The following is a 24,091-nucleotide window of genomic DNA, read 5'->3' on the forward strand; positions in this document are numbered from 1 at the left end:
CGCCTGGCTGCCTCCAGCATAACAATTTAAATCCCACCTGATAATGCCTCTTGTCACACTGACAGCTGTCATCAAGTCAGCCGTGTTCGCTGTTTAGTTTGCTTTTCAAATTAGCAAGTGGATATTCTCACAGTGGTCTTTGTTTTTCCTCTCCTGGAGAAGGAAAGACGCACCCTGGGGGAATACAGCCAGGCATAGAGCAAGTTTTGTTCTTGTTGCTCAGAATTGACAGACGGTGTGATTTGACATTTGCTGCAGCTACCGCAGTTATTAAGTTCTGAGTCTTTGAATTGGGCAGGTTCTCATGCCAGTTTATAACATTAGTTGTGTACAGTACATGGGACCTGCTCACATCTGGAATCTGTGTATGATGCAAAGTCTGGATTATTATCACTCAAGACAGTCCAGCCATATTTGAGACGTTGTGGCACACACACATTGTGTGTATGGTGTTTCATCCAGGTGCAGCCACACTTTGATATAGACCTATAAGACAGGGAGGGTTCTCAAAACAACTTCAGATGTCGCCTGAGATGCAGGCTGTCGTTTCAACATCTGTTCAGTATAAAATACGAGCAGGGGAGGCTCGTACCTCGGCTGCATATAAAGCAGCGTAACAATCATTATGTTAAACTGCAGCAGCATTATGCCAATGATTTAAGCTTATTGTCGGCCATAAAGCACAGTGTAAGTGGAGCCCGTGGAGTAATCAGCTAATGTTCTGAAAGCAAGCAACAATAATATTTAACTGGCTGACAGTGCAATTACATCCGGCAAGCTCGGCCGCTGTAGATCCATTGTAGCAGCCGCCACCTCTGACTTCTGCTCGTTGATCGGCGCAAGGTGCGAATAGACCCTGAACGGGCCGCGGAGCGCGTGCGGCGACGGTGGGAGCGCGAGGCTGCGGTGAGGAGCAGCTCAGCTTGAATTATTGAGGCGCAGGCTGGCTGCTGATCATCCCCTTCCTGCTCCCCCCGGGACAGAGACCCTGCTGTGAGAAGATTCAGGTTGAGGTGAACACACCAGGATTTCTCAGCACACTGGCGTCCGTTTCTCCCCTCCTCTGTTTTCTACTTTACAATTCCCATAAACAACCAGTGAATTCTTGGATATTTATACAGTATCTTTCTTGATACAAGCAGGTTTATTTCTGCTGTGCTTATATCGCGTATATAAATGCATCCAGGCTCAGTCACACACACCTACTGTGCTATGTGCACTACACTGTATCTGAAGCTTCTCGCGCTCCCCTCTGCTCTTTCCCGTCTTTCATCTGTCTTAGTTCCTACACATTTGAATAGCTCTTGAGGATGAGCACAAAACCTTTTGTTACCTCGCAGAACAACACATATTCCCTCGCCGGAGAGCTAAGCCCTCTGAATCTAATCAGGTCATCACTCTGACCTCCTTCCGCATTACAAGTCAAGCAGAGAGAGAGGAGTGAAATAGCAGCGACTCCTTCACAATATAGCAATTATTGTTGTAATATTTGAAACCGATTCTAAAGGAATCTCTGTGTTTATCATTCACACATTGTAGCTTATTTAGGCTCCACATATTCTACAATATATAGGATTATTTGGAATCCTTGTTCATCTTCTTGGATGAGTTTGGTAAGGTGATTAATTAACCCTTTAACAGATCACATTTGTTTCAATGCAGCTACAGTTGTCCAACTATATGCTGATGACACTGCCCTTTATTGCTACGTGTGTACGCTTCTAGACACTGTTTAATTTAGTGTTTAATTAAGAATAAAATACAAACTGCAGCATTTACTGGCGTCATCCCTGGAAAGCATGATCACACATTCACATCTAAACCTGGTGGGCACACGTTGCCAATGTAACATTCTACACAGTGAAGCTGCCACTTTACACTACATACAATTTTGAAACATCACAAGTTGCTTTCAGGGGTTTAATGATATTTAGGCAGAGTATTAATTCAGGTACGACGGCTGCCATTCTCCCATTAAGAAGGTGAACCTGGGAGGAGGTTTGGCACCGTGTCTGTGTCTTACTGCCAACAGACGCTCCAAGGGTTTCAGTCTCGAAAAAAAGTGCACACACACACACACCCACACACACACACACACACACACACACACACACACACACGCACACACACACACACACACACACGCACACACACTCAGGCATAATGATGTGTATGAGATCACTGTTAAAACTAATTTTATTTTCGTGAATAGTGACTAAATGTGTGCTGTCCGTTTGACATGCTGCTAAAACACACACACATCTGTTGATGCGCAATCAGTGAAAACAAGAGGATTGAAATATTGCCAGGTTATGATCCCTGATTTTAATATTAACAGACTTACATTTCCAAAATACCACCATACCCCCAAAGCCAAAACTCAGCTGTTTGATTGTTGAATAGGTCATTTCACAGCCGTGGACATATATTTCTTACAACCGTAGAACAGAAGCTGTTTTCTGTTTATTCTGTCAGCCTCAAACAGGAGGTTGTTTTAAGAGTAGGCTGCCCAAATATTCTCAAAAATGCTATTGATTCTGTCCCCATAACCTTATGAAGACACACAGAGACAACTTTCAAATACAGGAAGTTTACTGATGCCACAGACATTAGATCTATGAGCCAGACTAAGTTACAGCCCCAGCGCCTCCGGACTGTCGAGTCAGAGGAAAGGTGGGAGTGTGATTCACCACCGCTTCAGTGACGCCTTATTTACACTGAAATGAAACGCCCGTTAGTGCTGTAGTGACATTGCTCCGTAAAAACACTGCTCCTGATAATGCGCCTTGTTCGTAGACGGTGTGCTGCTCACACAGACCATGGCTCGGTTGCAGCGGGCGCCTTCGCACGCTCTCCCCCGCCGGCAGCAGAACTAGGCCAGCTGAGCGGGGCAGGCGCCGAACACTCTGCCGGTGCAGTTGAAGCGAGAGATAAAGGCTGACGTTAAACAGGCGCTGGAGTGGCAGAGCACCGTCGCCCATTTCCCAAGCAGCATCTGAGAGCTGTCGAGGCGCCCGCTCGCCGCCGTGTTTAGGTGGCGGCGACGCAGCCGCGACTCCTGTCGAGTCGGATGAAATCAACTTCTCAACTTTCGGTGGAGGAGAGACGGGAGGAGGAATGTACAGGAGGAAGAGAGAGATCTGGGTTGGAGTCGTTCCTCAGACCGTAAACCCCGCACCTCAGCTGTCAGTCACCAGGAAAAACACCTGGCTTTGCTTTAGGGCGACTGAACGTGTGGGCGGTAAAGAAAAGCTAAACAAGAAGCCAAAGGGTGAGAAGTAAAAACTCTGTGATTGAGAATTAAACAACTTTGGTGTTTGTTCAGTACTTTACTGGATGAATGAGGGCTAGAGACAACAGACTATGGCTGAAAACACCTGGAGGATAAAATAAGCTTCCCACAGGTCCACATGCCACTTTACCAAAGGAAAAAGGAACCCAAAAGATGGATCAACAATTGTTTGAGATCAGCTTCAGGCTGGTTGATGCTGCTTCATTAGTAACTGTGTGAGTGAAATCTAGCTGTTCTAATATTCTGATAAGCTTTGTAGCAGCGGGGTTTGGCTGACCTTCCTTTACATGCTATAAAGTGAAGGTTCTGCATTTACCTGTGTAGGTGCAGTGTTTATGACAGGAGCCTTATGGTGGCTGCACTAATTCACATTTGATTGCACATACATTTCTCTGTAGGGTTTTCAAAAATAGTCAAGCACCAAAATAGGACATGGATCCTGCAGTCAGCACTGTCCTCTTTCATTGTGCAAAGCCTACTTCTAGCACCTACACAAACACAGTGCGCTACTATTTCTGGGGTATTTCACTTTAGTGTCCCAGATCATAGTGTTCACTTTAAGGAGACGCTTACTGTTACTGTAGCTGCATTAAAGGCTGCAGACAACCTGAAACCATGACACTAAGTCATCCCTGCGTCTTCTGTTTGTGATGTGTGACTGCTGACGTGAGCAGCGTGTTATTAACATTTTGCCTAGACCATCTCTGCTCAGCATCAGAACAACAATGTGTTCACTGTTTTGTGCTCTATGATGATGATGATGATGATGTCTGATATCGTCAGATCAGCTGATCAGCTGAGCACCGTGACGCAGAATCACATTTAGCAAACAATTAAAAATGCACGAAGGATCTCCTGAAAAATTTACAGGATTCAACTTGACGTATGTTTGTATGAACATAATGGGGATGAAGGAGGTAAAATGCCAAAAGTCTTAACATTACATATAATATAATAAAAATTCAGCTCTGCAATATAACATCCATTACTGTGACCACTGAAATATGTAACTTTTCATCTTCATCTTTAACCACATGCTCTGGTTTCCGACATTCTGTTAATTAAACAGTTAAACTCCATCAACGTATCCCAGCTTCCCCTAGCTCACGGCTCCAGCACTGACACTTACTGGAACCATGTGAAGGGGCTGGACTTGATTCTTAGACACAAGGTTGCTGGTTTAATTCTCACCGCTGAAACGTCCTTTTGTGTTTCTGAGGTTCATTTCCACCTCGTCCTTCTAGTAGTACTGTACGCTTTAGTAGATTCTAGGGAAATGAAGACCTCTGGCAACCTCCAGTATGGAATGTGTAGCCAGGTGGTATTATTGCTTATTACATTTAAAAGATGGAAAAAACAGAAACTCTTCCCCATAATGATCCAGACCATGTCATAAACATCAGATTGCAAATCATCTTCAGCTTCACCTTTTTATTTCAGCTCCAGTGTCTCACTGTGTTGCCTCGTTAATGAGCGCCGCCTGTGTGCAGTCACTGCTGCATCTAATCCCTGGAAAGTGGGTTGCAGCCTGAAACCAAAGTGCATCTGCAGTGTTTGCTGCCACAAGAAATTTTACTGGTCACCCCCCCCTCCTCCTCCCCAAATACACACACACACACACACACACACACACACACACACACACACACACACACACACACACACACACACACACACACACACACACACACACACACACACACACACACACACGCGGTGTGGTCTCATTACTTTGAATCTCTTGGTTTAATTAATCACTAAACCTGCACTTAATTCATTTCTAATTTTTGTGGAGTGGAGTTGATTAGTGGAATATTTCCCTCTGGTCCTGTTAAAGTTTCTTATTTCCTTTTCGGTGTTTTGTTTTACCCCCCACCCCCACGTCACACTAGGCTCAGTGCCCTCATCTCGTATAATGGCAGCTCATCAAGAACTCAGATACAATCAGCTGGAGGAGAACCCTTGACTTCCTTCTCAGCGCTGTGATTATGATGGCGCTGCGTACTTGACGTTATTGTCATAGAATGAAGTGGATCTACTTGCGCTCCATTGTGGATGGCTGCTGAGCCATTTTTAGCTTTTATTTCATGGAAACTTTTTTTATTGATTTTTATCCTGAACTGCGGTGAAGGGAAAGGAGCACAACATTTTTCGGAGCACTGATGTGTCAGTTTTTCCCCTTATCATGTTAATGACATCTGTACAGGAAGTAGTAGTTTCAGGATCTGATTTAGTTCAGTTTTTGATAATTAGAAGGTCTGTTTTTGTGGTAACTTTGTAACTCCTCCTAAGACCTCCTGCCTTGTTTCCCACAATGTCTTACCTCTACCTGATTACTTCTGCTCACTCAGCAACATGTTGGAAGACACTGATTCTGATTGACTGATCACACCTGATCCAGGTAATAAGCCCTGCAAGAAAATGTTGTTAAAGCTCAAATTACAAGGGGATAAAAGGACAAACCTGTTTTCTGTTGCTATGTCTGATAACAAGGGTTGATTGAACAACGACACTCAATCTAAAAAGCTTAATTTGGCAAATTTAGCTTATTTGTGATATTAATTCATTCAAATAATTCTAAAATATAGGAAGCTGTCAAGAAGAATCGAAATGCAACTCAATTCATGTATGTGTGTGTGCGTTTGCATTTTTTTAACATCCTGTACCACTTGCCTTTCATATAAAAAGTCTGTGTGTGTGTGTGTGTGTGTGTGTGTGTGTGTGTGTGTGTGTGTGTGTGTGTGTGTGTGTGTGTGTGTGTGTGTGTGTGTGTGTGTGTGTGGCCACTTTGCCTGTCAGCGTGCTTGAGTGTCGTGATCCTGTGAGCTCGGAGAGAGGAAAAGGCCCTCTTTTTCCCAGGAGTCGTCTGCCAATCATTTTCTTAGACTCAGCGGTAGGAAAAAACAGTGCAGGGGAAGAGAAGGAGACAGAAAGCAGAATAAAGAGAAAAGAAAAAGAAGAAAGTCTCCCTGTAGAATGACTAAATAGACCTTCAGTGATCTGACAGAGGAGCCTGGAGCTGAATCCCAACTACGCTCTGCACAGTTAAATATCCACACTGGGAATGCCGAGCTTTACCACCCTATTGATTTTAATCATCTCCTAAAAGCTCAGGCTTTTAAAAATAAATAAAACCCGAGACCCTGAAGGCTGGAGCACAGAACATAGAAGTATGAATCCAAGTGAGGATAACTGGTGATTTTTTTTTTTCCAAACCCTTTTGAGATAATAATAATAATAATATGTTAAATGAACCCCCTGCTCCGGCCGCCGCTGGTCGAGTAACAGAAGCACTCATTAGCCAGAATACATCCTCCATATAGTCATGGTCTGAGCCATTAATGAGGACGGAGGCTTGAGGACAGGAGATTGATTCAGAAGGCTTCGCTGGGAGTGAAATGTGATGACACGTGCTGTACAGCAGAGCCTCCGGAGTAAGAGCCATGTGATGGACTCTTCTGTGGCAGCCGGCCATAAAGCCACTTCACCGGATGGTGTTTATTCCCATCACCGCTTGCTTTGTTCAGGGTTTATGAGTATAAAGTGTTGAACACTACCAAAGCAGAAACTATAAACTGTGGCATCCAGTCTAAAAATGTGGTATTAATGGCCTGAAGCAGTACAACACTAAACCCCCCACAAAAACATGGTCCTTGCTTTTCCATTTTGACGCTGATTGTTTAAATCTCAATTTCTAATCCAGTTTTTTGTGTTTCACCAGGTCCTGAATTACATCTACTGTAGCTTGGCTTTAATTCCATGGGTTCAGTTTAACTGTAGTGCGATTTTAGGTAAAAGTAAATAGAAGATTCAATATCAACAGTAGAAGATGAAATTTTAGAAAATACACGTTTGAATCATTTACTTCAGGGCAATTTATGCACGGTGGCTGTAGAAAGGTTTTGAATCCTGCATAAATAACCTCAACTGTAATCAGGTTCAAGCAAGTCCTGGAACTACACGAAAGCAATGAAATAAATGTCGACTTTGGATTCTATCACTCGACCGTCAGACAGTTGACACGAGGAACACACAATATCGCTGCCCAACACTGGTCGACTACAATACAGTACATCACAGTAAAGAAGGTTTGTAAAACGGTCGGCGGATAGTCTAATATGTTCTGGAAAAATGATCCACATCCCAGATGAGATCGGGTCCTAACCAGGGTTCTTTTAGAGTCAGCTGGAGCAAAAACAGGACATTAGGCAGGATGTCCTAATGTTATGCGTGATCCCTGCAAGCTGGTCCCATCAGCAGAAGCACACGCACACGTGGCCTTTTCCTTTGTGTTTGTCCGACTGGTAGCGCGACACTGAACGACACGGCACTAATTCTCGCGGCAGCCGCGTTGCTGCAGGGCCGACGGCGTTAGCGTCCGCGGGGACGTGGTCAAGGTGACAGTGATCCACGCCCCTCCGGAGGGCCCCCACACAGGACGCGTAGCGTTATCACGCCATTAAAAATACCGGCACGGCGGAGAGACAGAGGAGAGAGTGCGACGCGCTGTAACCTCCACTTCATGATGTCAACTCCTGAAGGATCCGTCCGCCAAGAGATAAGGGCTGATCACGGCCGCGGGCGAGGATTGTTTTCAAGCCTTAATGTACAGTATGGCGGAAAAAGTCCAGGTCCTCATGTTATCTGACGGGACAGTTTGATTGAGAGGTGTAGCATTTCAGCAGCCGGCAGATCGATTATGCCCTGGTGCACGAGCTCACAGCACAAATGTCATTTTAATAAAAGATGAATGACACGTGTCTGGGAAACGGAGGAAAATAACAGCGATCCATTTTGGCTTTGTTGGGGGCAAACGCACCAGCATGAGGCTGCTTCGTTGCACAACAGGAGGAACCGCTGTTAAGGTTTCGGAATTTTATACGATGATACTTGAGGGCCAGTTGTGCATAAAAGTTACTCGGACGAAAAGTGAAATATCTAAAAAGCAAAACAGAGTTGGGACCGTTTGCTAAAGGTAATGGGCCACTTTTGCACTAGCTAAACGGAGCCGTGCCGCTCCACAGCGGCGTTATCTTTCAGCCTAACGGTCTGTGCTGAAGACGTTCATGCAGCCATCAAACAAGGCTCGGCTGCAGTCCCTGATGTGTGCACTTGTCCCGCTCTCGCAAATATACCATCCCTTAAGCAGCAGATACGGCCCCGTCCTCCAGGCATCTGGCAGCGGCACCAGGTGGGGCTCGTCGTGCCATGGAGAAGATAATGGAATATAAAATTGTTTTTATATCCCCGGAATGTGCGCTGGCTTCCTCTACTATTGTTTTAGGGCTCATAAATCTGCTAAATCGATGCCACTGATTGTGATGAACGCAACACAAGGACGTTTACACATCGTCTCGCCTCATAAGACCCCCCCCCCAACACACACACACACACACACACACACACACACACACACACACACACACACACACACACACACACTCAAGTACACAGGTACCGTAACATTAGCGTTCATCAGTTTGCTGCCTGCCTTGTTTCCAGTCCTGCAAAACGTTTCGTTTGGTTTAATAAAACTGGTTAATAATTATCAAGTCTGCTTTATATAGGGCGACCTTAAAATAAAATATTCAAATGTATGGCATCCTCAACTAAAGCAGGCCTTTTCTCAGGCTCAGCTGCCGCACACACAGGAGCCCGCCGCCCACGGTCCAGGCCGGTCGACCTCTGGCCGACCCTGAGCCATTTGAAAATATGATTGTAATCCTTGTGAGGATTTCGCCTGGGTGTCTATTACCACTGTAATCTGTCACACTGGCATCCAATATTCATTCCACGTCCAGGTTAAGCCCCTCTGTCTGCTCCAGCCGTCACAGTGGGAGAGAGAGACGGGACCCGGCGAAGGTGCTGGCATGACTGAAGAGGGAGCGGGGTTTGAAATTGAGAGCGCTGCTTCAATCAAGCCCCCGGGTTGGGGTGAAGAAATCTATCGTGGAACACAAGGTCTCATTAATGCAGCAGGAATGCCTTTAACCCCCCACCCCCGTCGTACACACATATACATATCACACACGCACGCCTTGCAAAGAAAGAAAGAGAGATGCAAACACGGAGGCGTGGATTTCTGGGCAGAAGTGGAGGAAAATAGCTGTGAAGCTTCAGACGTTCAGCACAATAATGTTATTACGCCACTCAAGTCTGCATCAGCTTCATGGAAGTGTATTGTTTAAGAAATTCCTTAAGTAAGTGTCACGTACTGGATGAAGTGCCGAATAGTGAAGAGGGGCTCGTAGATTCCCATTCTTTTACCTCCCCCTCATTATCGTCGTACATATTCCAGCTCACGGTGTGCAGCATCTTCACTACCCATTCACACACACACACACACACACACACACACACACACACACACACACACACACACACACACACACACACACAGACTGCCTCGGTATGTAGGCTACATAAAGGGACAGGTGGCATGGGGGGGGGGGGGGGGGGGGGGGGGGGGGGGGGGCATACGTTTTATAAATGTTTTATTGTGAGAAGCGCTGCTGAGGTTGTGTTTTAGACTGTCCCACATACAGCGTGTTGGAGGAGAAGGAGCATTTACGGAGGAGGAATCAGGCACATTATTACAGTGAGGGGGGAATCGAGGCCGATGAGGAGGCCCTGACCCTGGTCGCTCAGCCTCCTGTGTGTCTAAAGGCTCTGCTTCACCAACAGATGACCTACGACTGCTCCCAGCTACAAAAAGCGCATGAATGCTCTGTTTTTCTGTAATCAGAACTATTTGCTGTCTTACAGTATTTTTCCAGCCATTTCTACAACCAAAGCAGACTTTCCTTATGGTTTTATTACACAGGACAGTTCACATGCACAGACGGATCAGTTGAGGAACGTGTAGAGACCAACAGATTGTTCTGATTGAGAGTCAATCAATGCATCTGGATGGAAGTCAGAAATCATTCCCTTATGTTTCATGGGTCGCACACAGGACAAGACAGTCAAAGACAATAGCAAATACACTGTTTCCTTGACTCGCAAGCATAGATAGTGAAGTTGCTTAATTATTGCCCGTAACCCTTGTTAATGCTGGCTAGAGAAGCCAGAGACTAAACTGTAAATAACACTGGTGTTTGGAGAGAAGCTGCATGAAATCGCTGTAATTCATTATCCTGTTGATTTTCATTCCTCCAGCCGGTTGGTGAAATTAGCCTGAACGGTTTGACAATAAAGGATAAACGCCAAAGGAATTGAGAGCAGTTTCCTGACATCACCCCCCCCCCCCCCCCCACACACACACACACACACTGTTACACACTGCGTAATAATGGGATTAGGCCTGCGTGTGTTCTGCGTGGGTCCACAGCATCTCTATTAGCGGCGGTTTAGCTTGACCCATGCGCTCCAGCCACCTCCGCTGCTGCCCATCCCCCACACTCGTATCCTGGCCACTTATCATCACGCTGGGATTAATAGAAACATCTTTTTGTAATTACAGAAACGCTGCTGTGCTGAGAGATGTCAATTATTTGAATGCTAGCCAAAGCATTAACGGGCTAACACAGCCCTCAGCAGCGCCCTACACTAAAACACGGACCCCATTGATTGAGTTGAAGGCCGTCAACTCAGCATTTTGGCCTTTTCTCTTCTTCAGGGCGACCGCGGAGGGTATTGATCTTCATAAAGGCAGCGTTTTGTCGTTAGGTGAGAAGCGGAGGAGACAGTAATGAAAGGGTTGTGACCTGCGTGTTCGGGGAGCGGTGGACGACCCGCCGGCGTTCCAGCTGCTCGGCCACAGGGATCAATAGGACGTCAGCGAGTGTATGTGGGCGTCAGTGTAACAGCTGGTCTCTGGATCGGACGCGTTCAGCCACAGAGGTGCAAGCGTTTGACCCCACATGGAGGAACGGCTCACACACACACATAAACAAAAACTGCGTTGTGTTACACTGTGAATCAAATGTAACATTTATAGATGAATTGTTGACACCGACCAGTTTGTAACAGCTGTTCTATCGTTTCTACGAACTCCACTACTAGAGCTTTGATTGCGTTTCAGAATAATACTGCATATGCAACATATGTTTGATTTGATTCAGCATTTCTTCTAACAATAAAATGCTTCATAGATATCCATGCATTGGTAATAATGAAATACAAATGATTCTATAACATTCACAAAATAGGGTGACTACATTAACTTTAATGATTGTTACATATTATTAGCTAGAACAATTATGTTATGTTATATATTATCTTGATACTGTATATATTATTTATTGCATTAAACAGAAGTTCATTCTTAAAATGCAATTTGAAAAAGATATTTTTAGTTAGTAAAGAACATAAAGTAGTTAAGTAGAATTAATCGGGGAATGTAAGAACCACCTAATCCTAACATTCAACCAGAAACAGCAGAGCAGCAGGTTTAACTCTCCCCCGATGGATCCACGGTTACTGTGGTGCCGCATGCCAAGTGCGTGTCCATCCCCACAGCAGGCGTAACTGTCGCGTGTGAGTTATGGCACATCTGCCCGCGGCTGCACGGTGCAGCAGATGCCGCACTTAATGGCACACCTCCCCTCGCGCCGCCACGGTCAGCTCGAACCCGAGCCGAGTTTTCCCACCGCCTCTGTCGCTTTCGCAACCGCCGGCGTCCGGCTCTGGGAGAAACCTGCAGGGGACGGCTCCAGACAGGATATTAATGGGGCCCTGCCACCGTCAGAAGGCCTGACTGAGCCCCGCTTCATTGTCACCTTGCCTTGGAGGACAAGGAAAAAGTTGCAAAGCCCATTAGCTGAATGGAGCTGTTTCCCCTTTAACTCACTCCATGTCTGCCTCACCACTTCATTAGAGCGTCTTACATCACAGGCCGGCTCCTGTCCCTGGTTCTTTGCCTCTACCACCACCGAGCACACACACACACACACACACACACACACACACACACACACACACACACACACACACACAGGGTGACATCGCTCACCTAATCAAGCAGTGGATTATCTTGTCCTGATAAATTGGAGCTTGTAGCACTTGAAAGGTTCTGTTGGAGGAGTGCCTCCTCCCCCTGACACTCAGACTGAGCCCCCTGGGAGCGCGGAGTGAACATCGCCTGGTAATGATTTGTGGTAAATCGGATGAATGTTTTTCTGAAGGCCTCTTTCAACAGGAACACATGATACATTTCAAATATCAAATCGTATTCAGATCATCTGATCGCAGTGAGGATGGTTTGCTTCTCTTCTCTTGGTAAAACAGGACACAATGCAACAATCTTAATATATTTATGAAGGAGAAAAATGAAATATCTCATACAGACAGATTTGCAACACTATATTTCATGCACACTCCCAGACGTTCTCCTTGAATCCACCTTTTTTAGACTATATTAACCACGTCTTCCTCCCCGTTTTGTCTTCTTCCCCGTTTGCAGGAGAATCCATACATGTGTAACAACGAGTGCGACGCCAGCACCGAGGAGCTCGCTCACCCTCCGGAGCTGATGTTTGACAACGAGGGCCGCAACCCCACAACCTTCTGGCAGTCCACGTCCTGGAAGAAGTACCCGAAGGCCCTGCTGGTCAACATCACGCTCTCCTGGAACAAGACCATCGAGCTGACCGACGACATCATCCTGACTTTCGAGTCGGGTCGGCCCGAACAGATGGTTCTGGAGAAGTCTCTGGATTACGGGCGGACCTGGCAGCCGTATCAGTTCTATGCCACTGACTGCCTGGATGCCTTCACCATGGAGCCCAAGACGGCGCAGGACTTGACCCAGCACACCCTGCTGGACATCATCTGCACCGAGGAGTACTCCCGAGGTTACGTGTGGAAGTACGACAAAACGGTGCGCTTCGAGATCAAGGACCGCTTCGCGCTCTTCGCCGGGCCGCGCCTGCACAACATGGCCTCGCTTTACGGACAACTGGACACCACCAAGAACCTGAGGGACTTCTTTACCATCACGGACCTGAGGATCCGCCTGCTCCGGCCTGCGACGGGCGCCACCATGGTGGACGAGAACAACCTGTCCAGATACTTCTATGCTGTTTCTGACATCAAGGTGCAGGGCAGGTGAGACCAGACTCTACATGTATGGATGATAAATAAGCATGATCAACAGCAGGTGGAGATCCGGGCCAGGGCCCTGGAAAAAGTGTGTGAGTAGGTTTTGGTCATGCAGTTACATTTACACTGATTAATGAAGCAGGGTTATAACCCCTTAGATTAATCAGCCATGACTGGGCAGATTCTCTGAAGGATTTAAGCTTGAGAACCTAATGAGGCTTCTGTGGGTTGATACCTCAATGCTTTTCCTATGGTTTTATTGCCGTGACAGTGCAGCTGCCCAGCACGAGAGAAAAATGCCCCGGCCGTTACCATTCTTTTCAATTAGGCTGCGGATCCATAACAATGTGCGGAGTTCACCGGTCGTCAGCACGTCTTAATTAAGCGAGCTGCTCACGGCTTGCTGAAGCCGGCTGTTTGTGGACGTGCCGTTCGCTCAGCCGCCTATTAGCCCGTGGAGGACATCAGACGTAGCATTGGAGACGTCAGGTCACCGCGCGTTGTAATTAGCGCTTGATTCAGCGTTCGAGCCCGCGGAGGGTCGTGTAACATGAAAACAAGGCGCCATCAGAGCGTTAGCGGGAGGCTTCGCCCGCTCGTTGACGCCGCTGCCGAGTCGCTGGAGCGCAGACGCGAGCTGTTCCAGAACAGATGTGGACGCGGCAGCGGAGGAATTAGGATTTAATTACTTTTGTTTCGCTCTTCACACGCGAGAGAGCATCGGAGCAGTTGAACGGGTGGAAGTTGAACTCACAGTGTGAGGCCCGGCCTCAGGAAGGGGCCGCGTCGCAGCGTCCTCGCACCACGCAGCTTGAAAAAAGCCTGTGAGCATCAGGTGGGTGTTTTTAAAAATAACAGCCACAGCTGCTTTACAATATCCTGTTGTGACATTATTCGCATACACATTGTCAAATGGCTCCAAGCTTTTAAAAAGGAATCTCTGGTTTTGTTGATTTTCCTTAATGTGCCATTCAAACCCAACCACCCTGCACATTCCGTAAATGTGCAGGTACCCTTGAGCAGCGGCTCTGATAATGAATGGCTCGCTCACAAATTGAATTTTTGACTTTTCCGGTGATTGAGAAGGTCGTTCGGCAAAAATAACTTGGGGGAATTTACTAACACAAAAGAGCTGGGCGGGACATCCATTCAGCGCCGGCTGGAACGAGCGGCGCTGTCGCGGGCGCAGATTATTTATTCTATCTGACTAATCGTGACTGAACTCATACATCCCTGTGGGGTTGTAGATCTGAGCAATGGGCGCGCTGCACCAGCGGGCCGCGGCCGTTTACCAGCCCGCCGCTTTTAGAGTGAGCAATGTCCCCCCCTGTTTACCAAAGGTAACGCACAGTTCAGCCATAATGAGATACGCTCACTTACACCCGGAGGCCGTCGTCTCCGCCCCTCGAGAGCTCTGTGGGAGCCGTTCTGCAGGGACAGCGAGGCCCGTGTGTGTGTGTGTGTGTGTGTGTGTGTGTGTGTGTGTGTGTGTGTGTGTGTGTGTGTGTGTGTGTGTGTGTGTGTGTGTGTGTGTGACTGAAATGGGCCCGGATCCACAGCCAGCGTGTGCAGTGGGTGTTTGTGGAGGAACCACGTAGGAGAGCTCGCAGATTCTCAATATGAGAAAGGAGGAAAGAACCCTAAGCTCTTTGCCGAACTGGGTCGAGCTCGAAGAGACAGAGGCGGACGGGGAATAAGCAGCATCTCCGCGTCTGTTAACTGGAGTTGCTGGTGGGAAGCCAGCGGTGCCGTGCGTGACCGCTCCACTGTGGGTGATTAGAAGGAGGCGCCCGAGCAAAGGCTCTGGAGGGGGAAATCAATGCAGAGGGTTCCAAACGGAACGAAGCGTGGAGCTGTGCTGATGAATGCGAACAATCAAAGCGCCCGGCGACTTAAACGAATTTGACACCGTCACCGTTTCGTTGCGTCAGCAGCGTTGAGCCCGTGTGCGGGTCTTATTTTCCAGTACTGTACTGTGGCGGAATCGCTGCGTTTCTCTTTTTTTATGTGGCTTACAGTAACTACATCCCACCATTTTCCCAACTGCCCCTCCTTCTTGATCGCCCCCCCCCCCCTCCTCCTCCCCCCACCTATGATCAATACAGCGTAATTAAAGCTGGGCCAGTTTCATGTTGCTGAGGGATCCCTTTCCCAGTGGGTCTGTCACCCACCACCGGCCTCGCTCCGTTCCTCCTGTCCAGAGCAGAGTTGCCTCTGCCTTGAATTAAATATAAAGACCCAGCTCATGCACTGCTGCTCATAAGACAAGTGCTCACCTGAACAACTACTGTATGCACCCCAGCTTCCCTGCTAAATGTCTCACTGTTACCTGAAGTTTCTTTAAAACGCCCACGTCCATTGTTCAGTAGAGGACCTTCACACGCGCTGCAGCCAAAGAACTCAATGCTGTTTTTGGTCCATTTATGAACAGGAACCAATAGAACTTGGCAGATCTGATGTTCTGCCTTCTCCTGTTTTCGGCTTATATTCCTGGATGCACAGTGAGAAATCATATCTTGTAAGTGATCAGGGCTTTTATCATAAAGCTGGCGTAAAGTGATGACACGGCCCGTCTTTGATTGCACAGATTAAGCCTTTGGTGGAGGCTCATTGACACCAAAACCATCACCTGTTACCAAATACTCTGCTGATATTGAGATCATCTGGAGCCGTGCTGCTTCACACATAGTTTACATATTTTTCCATTCTGGTCCATAGATACATAAAAGAAAATGAGGTGACAAGTCCCTAACCCAAATGTGCAGCAGTGGCAGCTGTGCCTTAATTTGAGGAGCGTACAGTATAAAGGGTCAGAACCAACCACAGGTGTTCACAGACTGCAGGGGGGACGTGAAGGTCCATCACAAGGTCAACGTCTCAAACATCTCAGAATGTTTCTGCAGACATTCAAATTTCTGTTTCAATTCTCCCCAGCTCTGCTTCACCTGAGCTCACATGCAATGGTGTTATGGTGAGGGCTGTTGAGCTCAGGCTTTGTGTTTGTTTTCATGGTAGCACTTACGAGTGCACTTGCTGTTCATTTTCCTCTTTTTTAGTAAGATATTGACTGACTACACATTTCATGCTCAGCTATCCCAATGAATGTCTGGCACACGAGAAGATGACTACCTGCAGAAGAACCATTCGGCCCAGGTTTAATATTTAGGTGAATTCAATTTCAAGTCTCTTATTTGTGAGATTGAACAGACTTTGCTGGGTTCAAGACAGCTGAGTTTGCCACTTCACTGTGTGACAGGGTTACAGGAGCACAGTGCTGAAGGTCGTCCAAAAGTACTCATCATTTGTATGTGAAGCAAAACATAGGGATGATTAAAACAATGTTCGGACTGAGATAAAACCTCCACGATGTCCTTCATTTCTTCTGCTGCATACGTATTAGAGACCGTTATTATCTGGCGAGATGCATGTTTTGCAATAGTAGCACATATTGTAGTCAGACGCGTCAGTGTCAAGTGCAGTACAGCAGATTATCATGATGGATGCATTATCAGGGAAGAAGCTCTCCTCGTTCCAGTCCACCCAGTGCATGTGATAACGGGAGGCGCTTATCAGAGGCCAACGGACCCTCAGAACGCAGGGACGGGCCGCTCGCTCGCTCGCTCGCTCTGTCACCGCCTCTCGCTGCATTCTAATTGCAGCGGTGTGCTTTGAATACAGCTGTTTCCACTATAGATCAGCAGTTTGGTGAGTGATGGCTCTATCGGATCTCCCCTAAGGGAGGAGCAAACAGGAAGTCAATCTGCTTTTCTTGCCTCACCCCCCCCCCCCCCCCCCCCCCCCCCACTCTGCTTGGCTTGCTCTTAGGCCTGCCTGTGGTCGACAGATAATCTATTTGTGCTAATTTCACGTTTCTCGCTGGCCTCGTCCCCCTCGAATAAGTCATCCCCGACCGTCCGCCGTCTCGCTCCCTTTCTCTCCCGCTCGCTCGCGCTGTATCACCATGAGCATCTACTTAGCCGGAGCTGTGCTCGGCATTTCAGCCTTTTTTAGTCAGCAGTCCACATTAGTCACCGAGGTGGAGACCGTATCTGTGGGACAAGATAAGTCTGATCCCCAGGACGCAGACGGAGGCGCCTTCTTCTGCATTAGCACAATGCAAATACACCACGAGTAAAACAACTTTGATTGACACCTACTGAGGTCGAATTATATAAAATATGTTTTCAACCTATACAAAAATGACACAATATTACTATTGTGCAAAGTTATTACTGAAGCATACATATGTCAGACAAGCTGCTGGAGTTGATGTAATCTCATTAGCATAAAACTATAGCAATATTATTTTTCTTAGGTATAGACATATGTTGAGAGTATGCTGATATTTTATTGTGAAATGCGATAAAATAGCATCATAAAGAAGCAGTGAAGGTTATAGCCATGGCTACTGTTACAGCCATAGCAGTACATGCCTCAGGATTACTCACGGTGGCTCGTGCTCCGACCCGCCCGTGCCTTCTCCCCTCTTCGCCCTGCTTGTCCTCCTCCTCTCATCAAAGTGCGCAGGGAAAACGCTCCTTTTATTTATTTGTGCTGCTTGATTCGGTTCCGTCTGAAGCGCCGCTCTCGCGCCTCCTACGCGTCGAGAGCCCACGGGGCCTTGGAAGCGTGGGATGGCTGATCAACTGGTGAACTCAAGTTAGTAAGTGAAGTGATAACTCTTTATTGAAGGTTCATGGACACCAGCCAAGACCGAGCATCTTTGTTTCAAGGCTTTTAAATGACGTTATAAGAGATAAGTGGGATGAGATAGAAGGATTACATCTCCAACTGAATGAATGAATGAATTAGTGATCACTGAGAGGGTGATTTCCAGTTTACCTCCGTGTATCCACGTTTCTTGCTCAGATGCTACCGACGGCTCACACTCTGGTCCCCGTGTGTCTTTCTTCCTCATTGCATGAACACCTTCATCACCTGTTGTTCTTGACTTCTGTCCAGCACATTTCTCCACATCTCTCTGCCTTTGATCCTCCTCCTTTGGTTCATCTCCACTGTAGCTGATGCCCTCCCTGCTCGAGTCTGCCAGGTTGCGCAGCTCAAAAGAAATATTTATCAGCTGGGGCAGAAACTTTGTGGTACCTGGCTGAGCGAAAAAGTTTGCTGTGGAGGCGCCTTTCAGATCATCGGAAGGTTTGCATAGCATTACAATGACATCTCCTCTGACTCCAGCTGCAGAGGAGCAGGGAGAAGCTGGTAAACAAGACGAATTGGATGCATCTCTGTCCAATAAAAAGCTCCCTGCAGGGCCCCACTTGTCGCACACAGCTCCTCGAGCAAAGGACGAGAATAGGAAACGCCTTTTATTAAGCATTTAGAGAAGCAGGTACGACCACAGCCAGTGTGTGTGTGTGTGTGTGTGTGTGTGTCTGTATTAATATTACAGTCAGCCCCTCCTCTCTAATTAATTGGATATTGCCAGATACACAAACCTCCCAAAGCCATACACATGTGAACTGTACACATGAAAAAAGAAGGTGGATGTGAGGAATGAGACGGGCGCAGGCAGAGTGTGAGGTGCAGCGCGCTGGCAGCAGCGGAGTGGAACGAGCCCCGTCTTCATGCCTCAGCTGCACGTGGCTCCTGGCAGCGTCTGCCCACCTTGGTCGAGCACTGGGCACATTCCTGGATGCGCGGTGATGTGCTTCCTGTCAATCAAAGCCCCGGCTCACAGGCCAAATTAGCTCATATTAAGGAGTGGCACGTATTTAGCCTTTGAGCCTATAAGGCTCAGCAGACCATAATATCTGACAGGCATGACATCTGGTCCAGCTGTATAACATGATGACACAAAGCATTTATTTATATAAAAGCACTAGTGGAGGGATGAAACCCCACGGAGCTCGTCCAGCCTAATTGTCCTGTATTATTATAAAGGTCACAGTGGTTGAGGAGTCAGGCTGCAGCTGTCCTGTTTAAAGTCAGTGTAATAAGCTGGTCAACAGTCGGGCTAACCTGCAAGGTTATCGCTTGTTCCCATGGCAACAGCCTGCATTATGTGCAGTGATCTTGATGAATAACAGGAATCTAGACCTATGGGATGCTTTAATGGCATTTCAACGCGTTTGTCTGAAATGTCACCAGGACACGTGTTGCGTCGGTCCGACGCCATGTGAGTTACGCAACGTCCACAGATTCCTGAGGCACAGAACGGTCGGATCCCACATCAGCGACATCGGTTACATCAGAGCCTGTTGTGGTCTATTACAGATGTATACATTACAAGCGATGTTCAGGCGGCTTCAGGTTTGTTCCATCAAACAGCGACTCTGTGCGTCCGTCTTCAAGGGCGGACGCCCGACAGAGCGTCTTTTTCCGCCCCGTGGGTTCACGAGGCCACGACGAGTGAGAGCACTAACTTTTGGACTTTCAAGTCGCCGACTGTTAAATCTACACTTTCCTAACTCCGATTCTTCTGGCTGCCGTCACTGTGCAACACCTCCTCTGTCTTTGACTGTGCTGCCTACTCGCACATAAACGCAGGATGAAAGAAGGCCGGATTTTGGCTGCTTACGCTCTCTGTTTGCTGAATTGTCCCTTTCTAAAGACAATCCAGCTTAAAGCTATTGTGCTGTACTTTCACAAGGCTCTATTTCATTTTTTTTAATATTCATAACACAAACAGAAGAGTGTTTTCTTCTGGGTCCTTCCTGCCGCTGCAGCTCTTATCTATAAAGGAAGGGTTGTGCATAGAAACGTCTGTACTGTAGGTGTAGTTTGGATAAAGAAAAGCTTTGAGTGCAAACTATTTTTTTCTCCTGAGACATGTTTCTGCTGATGTTTTTAGAAGTGGACAAGTTAGAAGTCTAGCTGTCAAAGTGCAGAATTATATTGTAGGAATTAAAGATATAATTGTTTCGCCACAATAAAGCTCCTTATTAACTCGCTCAGAGGTGAGAGAATCCTCATGATCTATTTTAATGTGACCCACATTTAAACCTGAGTCTGGCCAGATTCAAATGACAATAGTCACAATTTTAGTTTTGGTTTATATTTACAGTATCACTCTTTTTTTTTGTTCTTAGTTTCAGAATAACTTTTGCAAATGTGCAGATTTATGCACAGTGTCACCGATGTCTTCAGCATTTCATCCATATGCATGTGTTGTTTCCTGTGAATTCCCCGTGCATGGCTGCACGTCTGAATACAGCGCTGCACTGTGCAAGAATGTTGTCTTCAAATGCAATCGAAACCTTGGTTTAATTCGAATTATGACAACCTCTGCCTGCACCAAGGAGCAGCCTTTTTTTAGCTCAAAACCCATGCTCAAAAAAAATCACAGATAATTGATATACGTCTCTTTTTCTTGTCTGAAATTCTAGTAAACGTCTAAAAAATCCTTCAATATTTACATTTTTTTAAAAATACATTTACTATTTATTACTTTTTGTGTTCATTTGCGTGATTTGTGTTCAATACACTTTTATCTACTTACTAGACTCTATACAACAGTCTAATCTAGATATTGTTAAATCAATCGTGAATCTCATTTGATGCTTATCAAATAATTCAGCGGTGCTGCTTTGTTTTTGTGGGGTTAGTATTTCCAGTGGTGGAACTTTAAATATCTCGGTGTCAGTGATAGCGAACAGCGCAGGTGTTAGATTAGATCAAGTACGCTGAAGCTCTCTGTACCAATAACACCAAGCGATACACGTCCACGCCACTGACACCGAACCCGACCAATCCCTGACTCTTTATCACAGGCCGGAGGAATCGACCTGCTCCACAGATATGAAGTGACATGAAGATTCTATCAGTGTCACATCTACAAATCCTCTTCCTGCTCCCAGGGATGAGGCAACATCCATTTTTCTCTCCAGAAGCTGAAGCTTACACTCCAGCTTGATACAATATCACTTGTTTTCCTGTCGAGTGCTGCTTTGCTGATAATGCAGATCTGATATTTTGTGCATTGATTTCTCTCCCAGTGGGTTTACCATTATTAGTAGCCAGCACAGACAACAAATTGGATTTATGTCTTGGACTGGAATACTGCACTACACGTTGTGCTCTGCATTATCAGGCACAAGGTGTGTTTGTGGTGCAGACGGGATGTGGTGGAACCATATATACTGTAATTCTATATCAAGTCTGGACGCGGGTGAATTTTTAAAAATCATATAAGGTGATAACTACGTAGGTCCATAAACCAAATGTAGCTGACACACACACGCTCACACACTTACACACACACACACACTACACAGTACACGGTATAAGCATTTTATAGTACCTTCAAATGCCAAATAAGCGTCGACAGATAATGAGCTGATTTGTGATTTTGGTTTTCAGGTTTCACTGCGTTTCCTCACAGATTGTACCAGGGGGGATTCTACCCTCTCTGTCGACAGACCACATTCAACATTTAGGCTGTGAGCCATTCATTAGTGGAGAAGCCCTCCTCATTGTGTGGTCCCTCTGTATTCATTGGCTGCAGTCGCCCTGGTAATGGGCCCCTCTGTCAGGGGTTCAGGACTAATTCCATGCCTGACCTCCTCTTCATCCACACCGGTGTCAGCAGTGGAGAGTGTTCAGCCACTGCTGATCCACATTTATCTTGGGATTAATCTGAAACAACCCTTTAGCTTATGTACCATCAGCATCAGTATGTCTGATCATAATACTGTAGTGATGGGAATAATACACAGTCACTACTGTTTAACATTTTTATCAAACGTTTAGATCTTAACATTATAAGACTTTAGATAATAATGTTTAGTGGAGTTTTTTTGTTTTGTTTTCCCGATGTGCTCACTTTTAAATCTGGCTCCCCTCACTACACTCGCTGTCTTATATGTAGGAGCGTCTGGCCCCTTACGTCAATCCTTGCACGTGATTGGCCGAATGCTGCGCCCCTAAAAGCAGTCTCGCGGTTGTGTGTATGGATTTTCAGCAGCGCCGACGGCGGGAGTCGTCTCTTCTCGTTCACTACGAAGCATCAGCCGTCTCCTTTTTGAACGACACATCACTGGATTATACTGTTTATGCATCAACAGGCAGGTTCACACAAACACATCACAGCCTTTGGGTTTCTATAAGATGATAACGATATTGCAGTGAGATTAAGACAGCAGCACTATTCACATTTTAAACAAATATAAACATTGATTGACCTGTGGTTGCGTATAAGAGTTTGAACTAAAACCAAATCAATGGCTTTAATAAGGGAGGGTTTATTGCAGAGTTGTTTGATGAGGATGCATTAATATGGGAAATCATCCAGTAAATGTACATGTAAGTGAGGAGGCCGCTTCAATACGCAGCCTTGATATAGAAATCAAAATGAATCTTACAGAAGCAAAGTCCCTGTGAGTGTGTGTCCTTGGGACATGAAGATGCTGCATACTGTACTGTAGCTGAGTATGAATGTGGGGCCCGAAAAGTCACATGAACACCTACGGCTCAACTTTTAGCTTTTAAAGCATTGCATAATGAGAAGTACCAAAAAAGAGTTGGCCGTGCTCGCGCCAGTCAGATGTCCCACTGCGTTAGCCATATCGGCAAGAGGCGACATGAGAACGGAGTCTTGTCTGTGAAGAAAACACCATATGGCATCATTTCCCGCTCGCAGAAACAGCTCCTCCAACAGAGGGAGAAGTGTTGACGGCGTCATCGGACTGTTTGTGTTCGTCTGAGACGCGAGGGCTCCCCGAGCGAGACGCCGAGTTCTGATCTGGAGACGGCGGGGAGCGATGAATGAGAGCGGCGTGGTAATGGGACGGTGGAGTCATGGAGAGCGATTCTGGTGCGGAGGCCGAGGAACGCGATGAGGGCTGATTATGTTTGGCCATGGAGCGGCAGAACAGTGGAGGCCGACAGAAGGGAGCAAGAAGCCCAATCAGAGAGACAGTCACGTGGATGAGTCAGTGATGGTGTGGGATGGTTGATGAGCTGCTGGTCTGGGCCCAGTCCAGCTGGATGACTTACTGAGCTGACCGCACATCAACCAGCTACATACGTTTATTAGTATCACTGTTTATTAGTGGCTTTTACTGTCAGCTATATCTATTAGGATCTTTTAGAATTACTATTGCACAATGTTGTATTCTGAATGTCATCCCTTTTAACTTTGATGTGGCCTCGAACTAAAACTAATCTACTAAACTACCTTTAGAGACTATTAGCCAAAAAAATTCCTTATTTCTCGACATCACTTCTTTATATATTAGCAAAGCTCTGCGACTGATATTTAAACTACACTTCCAGTGAATATGGTCAGGTTGAACGTAACGAAATTCAAGTCTTTCCTAAACATTCCTTTGTTTACTCAAAGGAATACTTTTACTCAAAGTGTTTTTAGATGTGTGAGCCTTCACGGTGTTGTATAGCAAGTAAAGTAGTATCAATAATAATGAAATTGCGACCCTGATGAATGGTATTAAAATGTCCCATATACTGTAACTAACAGAGTTAACCTCTGTTAGTCAGGAAACTGCCAACATTTTCTGTAATTACACCTGCTCTGTGGGTCCTGGCCCGGTGTCAGATTCTGGCCCCCGGTGGCTGGAACCATGGGAATGTCTGCTCCACACATCAGGATTAGGTAACAAGGGGGGGCACTGGAACGGGCAGCCACATCAGCAACACATGGCCCAACTGGTGCTTGTTCATATGCTGCATTCAGTTGTGTTGCAGCGTGTTTGTCAACTGCTCATCACTGCGATCGTGCAGGTAATGAATGTAGTCAACACTTATAGAGCTGCTGATCCAAAGATGTCAGGTTGTGAAGGAGGA

The 24,091-nt window shown here is 46.4% G+C and overlaps 1 protein-coding gene across 7 annotated transcripts in view; it reads left to right on the forward strand.

Moving 5' to 3' along the window:
• The window catches only part of ntng1a (netrin g1a), a 71,227-nt gene that overhangs the window by 20,861 nt on the left and 26,275 nt on the right, over nt 1–24,091 (forward strand). For all 7 annotated transcript variants that reach the window (XM_055508159.1, XM_055508160.1, XM_029146371.3 and 4 more), the window contains exon 3: nt 12,696–13,339. In XM_055508159.1, coding sequence (XP_055364134.1) covers nt 12,696–13,339 — 644 coding nt within the window. The remainder of the gene's footprint in view (nt 1–12,695; nt 13,340–24,091) is intronic.

This window comes from Betta splendens, chromosome 4 (genome assembly GCF_900634795.4).
Source record: "Betta splendens chromosome 4, fBetSpl5.4, whole genome shotgun sequence".
NCBI lineage: Eukaryota > Metazoa > Chordata > Actinopteri > Anabantiformes > Osphronemidae > Betta > Betta splendens.